Source organism: Centruroides sculpturatus, unplaced genomic scaffold (genome assembly GCF_000671375.1).
Source record: "Centruroides sculpturatus isolate CEXI.00-Female unplaced genomic scaffold, Cexi_2.0 scaffold379, whole genome shotgun sequence".
In the NCBI taxonomy this organism is placed as follows: Eukaryota; Metazoa; Arthropoda; class Arachnida; order Scorpiones; family Buthidae; genus Centruroides; species Centruroides sculpturatus.
The window spans coordinates 481,586-492,750 of record NW_019384620.1 but is presented as its reverse complement, the minus strand read 5'-3'; the positions used below and the strand labels follow the sequence as shown (position 1 = coordinate 492,750).

The following is an 11,165-nucleotide window of genomic DNA, read 5'->3' as shown; positions in this document are numbered from 1 at the left end:
TGAAATTTTAAAATTCTTAAATGATTTTAACCTTTAAAAAATCAAACCGGCTTTTACATTTTAACATTTTACATTTATATCGTATTTTCATAAAATGAAATATTCATTAATCAAAAACATGCTTTTGTTCATTTAATTATAATAGTGGGCATTTTTATTTTTACTCTTCACTTTTTACAGCAATCAAATTTTAAATGATGTCAAAACTGACGTAAAAATATGTACTAGCTCAATAAAATTTTATTAATTTAGAAAAATTAATAAATTCTTAATGCATCTTAAAGTAAAGAAATTGATGCAAAATTTAAGCAGTTGAGCTGTTCTTTTAGGAATGCNAAAATTTTATTAATTAGTAAATTTATTATTATTATTTTTTTAATTTTTTAATTTATTATTATTATTGTAAATTTCTAAAGAACTTTTCCAACATTTATATACATTATCGACGAAAAAGCGCAGAATGTGCACAGGCGAAAATCAAATATGGATCCTACCGATAGGAACTCTGGTTTATGTGCTATTTGAAGACTACTGTTTTGTTTTTATTTTTATGTTAGTACATAATAAATTATCAGTAAAATTTAAAATTTATGTATTGTTTTGAATATTCCTTCTTTTGGTATTTTGTAATTATTGATATAAATTATTGTATGAATACAATCATTACAATATTTCGCTTTGAACTTTTGCCATTATCTGTTTATCATCTTGTTAATAAATAAATCATAATCCAAGTACTTTAATTTGCTTCACATGAATGTATAATTTATTCTTAAAATATCATTTTTATGAATGAAAACTAATTTCATTTGGCTGCAATTTTAAAAATTGTAGACCTATAAATTCTCACTGGTGTCTCCCTCTCTGTCTGTCTGAACAAAGTTATATAGGTGAAATTCGATACCAGATATGAGGAGCAGGAGGCTCCGATTAACAAGCTTTTAAACATTCGAAAACTCGATAATTTATTTACAAAAAACCTTGGGAGCAGGAGGCCCCAGTTAACTGTATACAAACTTCTGAAGCACATTAAAGTCACGTTATTTCAATTCAAAAATTTTCCCGTGAAAGGAGTTAGACGACTCTATTGCTAACAAGAAAAGTATGATATAGTCTACAGGAGCAAGACATAACTAAAAATTGAGAGCATTGTGACGAAAAATTGCAACCCGACAATAATTATACCCGACGTAATATATCAATAAAAATATTTATTTTTTTTATAATTATAAAAGTTTATATTGAATTGTTTACATACAAATAATACTGAACCTAAATAGCGGTTCAATTATTTTCCATTGATTAGTAAATTTAAAATGTGTATATATTCCTATTCAAAATTACCATGAAAGGTTATTTTTCAACGAAAGATTCGCAAAAAATACTGTTTATAGAATAAAATTTTATTAAGTCACAAGAATATTTATTAGATTAATTCATAAACAAATACATATTTAATACAGAGCAGATTTTCTATTAAAAATTTAATATTAATACGATTTAAAAATTATAACAGAGGAAAAAAAATTAAAATATGAAAGAATAACATAAAATATTTTAAAATAAAAAACATAATTAAATTAACAATAACTGACTTGATAAGAAAAGAATAATAATAAATTATAAATAATTAAGAATTTCAATTTTCCATTTAAAAGTTGTATTTTATAAATAAACAGTATTAAATTATATTAACATAATTATAAATGTTTAATGAATTTTGCATATATTTAATTAAAATGAAAAGCTAATGCAAAATAAAATGATTTAAAATGTTAATTATTTATAATTTAAAAATATTAAATAAATAGTAACTAAAAAATTTATTTTTTAATGATGTCCAATTCGCTCGAGTCTTTATTATTTTAAAAATACAGTTAAACAATAATAATTATTTAAAATAAAATGCTTTTATTTTTTAATAGTAACAATTCATTATAATAGATATTGAAAACTTAAAACATAAAAATATAAAAATTATTTAATAACAGGATTTCTAAACCTTCTTAAATGTTTTCGATAAATTCATAGTATGTTACATTTTCATGAATAATAATAATAATAATATTTAGCCTATTATTATTATTATACATAATTGTTAATATAGTATATATGTATGCATATTAATTTTATTTATTTCAATAAGAAGACATTGTTTAAAATTACAAACAAACATGAAAAATATTAATAATAAAATAAATTACTGCGTTTTTACATTTTAATTTCTTGATAATGTTGAAAATTTTTGTTATAAATTAAGTGAAGAATTTCCATTGTCATCTTTCAGATGTTAAACCATAGTGTAAGAAATGTAATACAGTACAGTATAATACATGTTTGCATGTACTGATAATTATTTAATTTAGGATGTTTGAAGTAAAATTTTTCTTTCACATAATTTACTTTTTAGTTATTGGTTATAATAAATCATTCATTATTGTTTTGTCCACTAAATATATATTTTTTCTATTAATTAAAGATAAAACGATTTTTAGCATTAATTTATAAAATTAAATGAGCGTTATTGCATCAATTCATACAAAGAAACTGCTTCATTGTTTAGAGAAGGCAAATATGATATTATGCAACACATCTGATAAAACAGTGTAAAATACAATATAATATTATACCTTAATGGTCACTAATGATCTTTCAGACAGCTTTATTAAGTTATAATTAAATCAGTTACTTAAAATAATAAGTCTATGATTTCTAACTATTAATGATCATATATGATAAAATAAATTCTCTTAAAGAATTAATATTATGAAATATTTAAAAATATCACGTATTTTTTATTTCGGATTAATGAAATTTATCTTGTTTTTTAGTTTAAAGGGAATATTAAAAGTCAATGTATATGTATATTTTTCCTTTGTTACGAAATATATCACCATAATTTCAAAATATCCTATTATTACAATCTAAACATATATTTGTAATCTACATAACAATATTATCTTTATTACCATTGGTAATCATATTTAAAATATTAATTTTTGACCTATCAAACATCTTCGCTTCAATATTCAGATAAAGAAAACATTTCATTGGTTGAACTTTGTATTGATTATTCTTACTCTTTTGTGTCTGATGAAAAACAGATTATATATATATATAAATATATATACACTTGTATTAATATCTACGGAAGCCTTTAAACAATATATTCAAAAACTCGATAATTTATTTACAAAAAAGCATTTTTGAATCGATTAAATAACTTAAGTTAAAAAGAATTACAAAGAAAAAAATCTATTATTGATGCACGAAACTGTAAAGAGACTGACAAATACTAATGTGCAGTTGGAGCTAGCTTGTGTTATTTCAAAGGCGGACTATTATTGGACGATCCGTGGATTTGCTCTCCTTGTGTCGTTAGTAGAGTTTATGTGTTTAATACGCTCGATAGTAAACCGTTAATTAACGTAGAAGAAAGCGAAAGTAGTCTAGCAGACGAAAACAGAAGAGAAAATGCTTCAAGAGAATGGAAACGTAAACTTCATTTCCCAAACTAGACCAAGGAAATATGCTCTTCTGTGTGGTAGGTATTCTATATATTAATATAAATCTCAAACATTTATCCAACTTGGAAAAAAACATCTTAACAATCTTTAATTATGCAAAAACTATAAGTAATTAACGTAATCGAATTTTTAATTTTAACAGAAATATTATTTCACCGTAGTTAACATCGACGAGTTATGTATGTCACTTGCGGGCCACCGTACATTTCATCTTTTGTTAAAACGAAAGATTCGTAGATTTAATATAATCAATTTTGCGTTAAGGAACATAAAAATTGTTAAAATATAAAATAAATTACATTAATTTTGTCAAAAAGATTGCATAAAGTAAGAGAATTAGTTAGAACTCTTTTTTTCTCCAGTGGATTAAGCTTTAGTTTGGAAATGTGAAGCGGTCATCATTTTGCTTCATTCCGCGTTTGGTTGTCGTGCGCCTTTGTGGAAGTGCAGTAATAGTGTCCGTTGTTATTTTTATTTTGCCTATTTGTGAAGAAAGTTTGAAAGGATTTAATCATTCGGAGATTTTTTCATACGAAAAAACTCCGAGGGCATGGTGTTAGCCGAAAGAAGTGCAGCAGAAGACATTCGGAATGGTCGGCGTTCACGCGCATCATCGCCGAACGGACATTTGTCAGACGACAGCAGCGCCACTGATGATTCTGAGCATGGTAATTTTTACGTTTGGTTTTATTTATTTATTTTTTTTTTAGTATTTTTAAAACTCATTCTCAGCTGCGGTCGTTCGTTAAAACATCATCCGAAATATTAAGCGCCTTATTTAAACCGGATTATATATTATTTTGAATTAATTTCCCACATACATTAACAGAGGTTAACGTTATGGAGCCAGTTATAATACACGCTACACAAAGTGTAAAATAATAAAGGGCGATAAAATGAATGAAACATTTTAAAAATATAACAAATATTCGTATAGTAAATAATACACGCTTCAAATTACACGTGAATAATAATATATATAAATATACATTCAAAGTTGTTAGGGATATTTCCCTAACATCGCCGATATAATGCGTAATTATAAAATTAAGTATTATTAAATTTAATATAAAAATAAATTAAAAGTGTAGTTTTATTACTTTAAATTTGCTTAATTTAAGTTAATTTCGTTCATAATGAAATAAAAAAAGGTTAATGAAAAAGAATGAAAGTTTTCATTAAAATGTTTGCGAATCAGATGTGAGGAAAAAAATAATTTAGGGATTTTTTTTCCAAAAGAAAAATATGAGAAATTGATTTATTATTATTTTATATTTTTCCAAAACATATTGTTTAATGAGAATTAATAATTTCGTATTCATGTACATGAATCAAATTGTCAATAATTTGAACAAACAGGTTTTTTTTAATGTTTGTCAACTAAAACTCTGGCTTCAGCTAACAAAAATAATTATTCTTATTAAATATTTACTGCTGCAAATTAAAAAAGATATATGTAAAAAATACATTCAAATTTCAAAGAAAATTAAACTGATTTTCAATATTTTCTAGATCTTGGAGTGTATAAAGAATGGTTTATTTGTGACATTTTTTGTTCTTTTTGCTGATTTCAAAAATGAGATTAAATATGATCAGGTTACAATGTTTACAATATATTGAATGTTATAAATGTCCCAAGAACCCTATGTATTAATAATCATCCAACCGTTCAGTTGAATTAATTGGGTCTATTAAATCGGCTGATGGCCGGATATTTATAATAAATGTTTTTCAGAATACACAAATGATTCTCCATTAACATATAATGATTACGGTATTTTTAATTGATGACTTTATTTAAAGTTATCAATTATATTACCAATAAAATTTTCACTATCACTTCCAAATATATATATTTAATGACAAATTCTGTTAAATTATATTGTGGTATTCAAACTGCAGAACCCTAGGATTTCAAAAGTAATATTTGCAAAGATATAAGAAAATTTTTTGTTATTTTCATAAAAAATATTGAAAAACATTTCTGAACTTTATTTTTTCCAAAACTACAAGAAGCTTTATTAGGAAATAAAGTATTGAAATATTTCTTTAAAGTTTATTACTCAGAGTTTTGCAAAAAATAATACTCAAGCCTGAGAGTTTTGTTGATGTTAAAAGTTTGAAGATTATTGATTTAGTGTATTTTGATTAAGTGTTTCATATTTGATTGTACAATTTTACAATTAGCATAACTTGTATAATCAAATTAAACTGTATAGTAAAAAAGAAATTGAATATCTAATTAAATAAAAATTTTATTATAAAATGCAATAATATTTTCAGAATAATTTTTTAGTTCAATGATATATGTATTCAGGTTGAATTTAACAGATATTTCATTTTTTTGGCTTAATTGATTTTTGAAGATTAACCAAAATTATTCCTTCCTTCTCTGCACTTCTCTGCCCTTCTCTGAAATAAATATTTCTGGATAACAATTTTGATTTAAAATAGATTTTAAAAAATTGAAACAGCAACCAAAAATAATGTTCTTAAACATAATAAGCAATATATTGTACATTATGTTTAAAGATCTCAATGTTGTATTATTTTAATACCAAAAAAGTGATTTATTTCTTACGAAATTAACAACACAATTATCTATTGGCATTACAATTTGAAAAATGGAATATATTTCATTTTTTTAAATAGTGTCATTCTGTTCTCTTTGAATGATAATATTGCCTGAAGAGGACAAAGTTATATACTGTCAAAAGTACTTGCGTAAATAAACCTTTTCCATAATACTGGTAGACAGTTGTGTTGTTAATTTTGAACAATTATTCGGCAACTAGTGTTTTTACAATTTACTATTTATTTCTCTACTATAATATAATATCATTAGTTAACTATTACATCTCAAGTTTTTTAAAAATTTGTTTAATAATTAAATTAAAAAATTTTAAACTGAAAATCTAAAAAAATAAAATAGTTCATATGTATTTTTAATAATAATGAACTATACACAATTGCTGTAGAATGTACACACTTTACTTATCTGATGATTGTTATTGAGACAATTAAATATGGACTATATAGTATGCCAATTAAATAATGAGACTGGGACATTGGTGCATGCTCTTTGGATAATAAATAAATACTTTCTCCATTGGGACCTCTACAGAGTGGACTTTTCATCCATTGGTCACACAACTCTGAACATGCATTGCTTTTTATTTTATGATTACTTTAATGACTGTATTTCTGCACATCAGGTAGATCAGCATAATATGGAGTAATGGATAGTGATTAAATTTTACGTAAAATTATGTATATATCAACATCATCTCTAAACCAGATTGGGAGGTGGTTTGTAACTGGCAATGCATCTGCACAGTAAGCAGGAGTTGCAGGTTTGAGTCCCACTCCAGGCTGATTCTTTTCTTCCAGGAATTCTAAATCAAAAAAATTAAGTTATTATAACTATTAAAATTAATGAGATGGTGGCATAATCTACCTCTAGATAAATTATATAGTTTCTCATCATTAACTTAGCCATTTAATAGCCTGATAGTTTGCTAGATCATTTGGACAAAATTATATGCAGGAAAAGTCCTGCAGAAACTATAGGATTTGGTGATGAATGTTTGAGTAGGGCACAGGTTTTCTGTTGGCATGCTTGTTTACATGAAGATCCAGAGTCCACTGAGGATGAAGCCAGTTGTTTTGACGTTAGAAAATTTATTCCCAAGAGATGTTATGCATTTTATTTAAACGTTATAAATAGGCTATGAGAATGAATGTGGTGGTGAGAAATTAATGATTTTTTGATAATGATTAGTTTCTTTCACATAATAATGTGTAATGTGCTATTTGTTACATAACTTTTGGCCTCTGTTTAAACCACAGTCATTTAACACCTCTCTATTCACCTGGTTTGATTCCTGTGGATGCTTTTTTTATTTGTGTAAATCAAATTTGTCTTGAAAAATAAATGTTTTTATGACATGCTGAGCATCATGAAGGCAATGACCAAGTGATGGAACATGTTGATTGAAGACTTCTAGCATGTCTTCAATAGTCTTTGAATGATGCCAGCATTATATAGTGACAACAGGAAAGTTTTACAGAAATTATAATTTTTGTTTTGGAAGATAAATGTTTGTGTACAATAACAATTGCATTACTTAATTGACACATTATTTATCTATGATGTTGAAATATTTTAATATATACAGTAGAACCTCGAAAACTCGGCTCTCGATAACCCGGCACTCCGGATAACTCGGCCACACCCTGGCAGGGCAAAAAAATCCTTAGTTAATTAATTTTCATTATAGACAGCTTTATAAAAGTATAAAAGCTCTCATAAAGTATTTTTCTAAGGTCTGTCTTATCAGGTAAATTACTGTACACAGTGTATTCATTAATTTTCATTTTCATGTAGTAAAGGCTCTATGCCTTCATAAAGGACGTACTTTTCCTTTGTTTAAGGGTATTTGGGCAGTTTATTCTCTGTTATATTCTCAAGTAAACAATACATACAAGTACAGTACATTATTTTCTGAGGAAACACTCATACTTATTTTTTTTAACCCTATTCCCGATAACCCGGCATTTTCACAAACTCGGCCACCCTTCGGTCCACATTAGGCCGAGTTTTCGAGGTTCTACTGTACTTACAAATCTTGTTTTGGAAATATTAGTTGCTTTTGCATGTATTTAAAGTTTTTATACAATTAATCTGAATGTGATAATGGTATTTTTAAAAATATCTTTATTAATTTTTATTAAAGTTTTGTTTGTAAATATCAGTAAATCATTTGTTTAAAATATGAGTGTACCTGCTTAAATAACTTTTTCCACAAGTGATTATATAATGGTAAATAATGCTGACATTTATTTACATAATGCTAAATCAGAGCTATAATAGTTTAATATTTTTTAAAGTCTTTTCAATTAAAAAGATAATTGATATCATTTTTTGATTAATGACAAATATTACATGATGATATAATTTAATCACAAATAATGATAATATAATATTTTATTTATGTGTGAATTGTAATATTTGGACATAAGTGAACACATTATTTTGTATTAATTACTTTAATACAAAATAATGTGTTGAGCAACAGGTGAATACCAAAGTTATGAAATGTTTTGAAGAAAACAAAATATATTTTGAATGTTTCCATCTGTTTATATTTGTTTTCATTGATAGAATCATTGACTTATAAACTGACAAATTTTCATTCATTGTCTTTGAGAATTGTTAATTTTTACTCAAAATTGCTATTTAAGCTTGAGAAGAAATTAATTCTCATTTCTAAATTACATAAAATTTTGTTTATTTTTTAAGAGTATGCTCTAGTAAGCATCCTCTCAAAAATAAATTGATTTGGAATAGTCATAAATAATAAGTTTATGATTATTACGTTACTATGTTTAAAATTTTATTTGAGTATTAAATAAGTGTAATTAAATATCTAAATGTTTTTAAGCAATATTAGTTATTTTCAAAAGAGTGAACATTAAAAAAAAACAAATACTTGAAACTTTAAAAGCAGTTCATTGTGTTTTATTAGAAGCTTTCAAAAACTATTTTGAAATTAATGTTTAAAATTTTTGAAGCATTTAACAATGAGACAAATGTACAAAGTTTTTTAACTTTATTAAGTAATTTATTTTTGTTTTTCAAATTGAACAAAAGTGCTCTCAAAATCTTTGGATGTGTAATTATTCTCATTCAGTATTTCAGTGAAACATTGTACTTTGAGAAAACAAATACATTTCAGGATTGAAGAAAGATAAAATTAACCATTCTAAAAGGATTAATGATCTCAATATATTGTCTCTTTTTTGAAGAATTTGCCTTTATGAATTGTCTCAATCATTCATAAGGGAGATCATAAGACAGATTCAGTACAACAAAGAAATGGATTTTAGAACTGCTGTAGCTTCCAAGAAATATTCTCTGAATAATTAATAAGCAGTTTTGATCATTAAAATTGGTCATTATTCATTACTTAATTTGTAAAACTGTTAAATAATATATTTTAATGCATTTATCAATTTTATTTATTTCAATTGCAGTAAATTAAAGTGTAGGAAATTTACAAATATAACATTATAAATTAGCTAAACTGAATAAAAATATTTTTACTGTTTTATTGATTTTTCAGTCAAACAGAAGAATTTAAAATAAAAAATTTATTTTTCTTTACTGAAGAGACTTCAATAAAATCAAAATGCTTTTATTCAATTTAGTTAATTTACACTGCTGTACTTTCAAATTTTCTACATTTTTTGATTACAGTACATTAGTTCATTATGTTTTGAGCAATCAAAATAATGTTTTAATAATATTATTAAAACATTATTTATATTAGGATATTATTCAAGTTTTTATTGCTTTTAACAGAGTATTGTATAAAATGAAATAAGGACTAAAGAACTTTTTGTACAGAATAAATAATATTTTATGATGAATGATTGTTTTATTTTCAACATTATTTTCTTTTTAAGAGCAATCTTTAAAAATATATTTTAAAATAATTTTTTTCTAAATGTTCAGAAGTTTTGTTTCCTTTCAGTTAAATAGAAGTTTATTTTCAACAGATTTATTATACAAAGTTGAAAAGCATTCTGTAAATTTAAAACAAGATGATGTAGATAAGATAGTAGAAATATTGGGGACATTACTCCTGACTGTTGTCAGCTGCCTGCTTATCCAGTGTTTTCTTGTTGCTTTGCAACATACTTCATATCTGTGTTGCAATTAATAAACATATTAATTTAATATATATTGATTACATAACTAAATAATAATAAAATTTAATGAAGAATAATTGAAAACAAAGATAATATAATTTAAAATAATGTGGAATAGATTAATAACAAACAACTTAATAACAAACTAATATAGATAGATGATGATTAAAATCTATTGTTCTGATGATATAATGTTTTTTGAATATTCATGGTTGAACTTAGACATCTCATAGTGCATAAAATATTTTTAAATTTCAAGTTTTTTTTATATTTAATGTTCTTTTTTAACTGTATCAATTTGTTTTTCTGTAAGAAGTCTGTTTCCACTTAAATATTTTATGCCACTCAGTTATATACAACATAATGAGACTATTCTGTAGAATGTTTCTTAGTTTAGAATATTTTATACATTTTTATTATAATGTTCTTTTCATATATATTTATATTGAATTGAAAGCACATGAAAAATAAGAAAATGAATATCTTGATATGGCATATCATATTTTGAGAATTTGAAATATTCATAATAGTACAAACATAAGTATTTTTTTGGAAAATTTCATAATGTTTAAAAAAATAATTATAAATATTTCTGATACATGAACAATCAGATTAGAGTGATGGTTGAAAATTTTCAATATTAACTCAATATTTTTAACAACTTGAACTTGGTTACATATTTATACTCTGTAATGAGTTGTCTTGTTCAGCAACAAATGCTACTTGGTTTGGCAAAGCTATATTAAGCAACTAAATTAAGTGTTATACTTTTGTTCTAATTGGGCTGCAATTTGAAAAAAATTGTCCCCCTGTTGTCCGTCTGTATCTGTCTGTTCCTTAATCTTGAGAACAAAGTTAGATAGATAAAAATCTAGACCAGATGTGGAAACCTTAAGGGCAAGAGGCCTTGATTAACTATATACA

General features: G+C 24.7%; 1 protein-coding gene across 2 annotated transcripts in view; it reads left to right on the top strand.

The window, feature by feature from the left end:
- The first annotated feature begins 3,291 nt into the window (after positions 1-3,291).
- The window catches only part of LOC111625446 (REST corepressor 3-like), a 112,138-nt gene continuing 104,264 nt past the window's right edge, over positions 3,292-11,165 (top strand). The window contains exons 1-2 of one of the 2 annotated variants that reach the window (XM_023368593.1): positions 3,293-3,544; positions 3,670-4,195. In XM_023368593.1, coding sequence (XP_023224361.1) covers positions 4,078-4,195 — 118 coding nt within the window. In that variant the 5' untranslated portion in view covers positions 3,293-3,544; positions 3,670-4,077. Of the gene's footprint in view, positions 3,545-3,669; positions 4,196-11,165 lie in introns of both variants that reach the window. The other variant, XM_023368594.1, reaches the window with a different exon arrangement.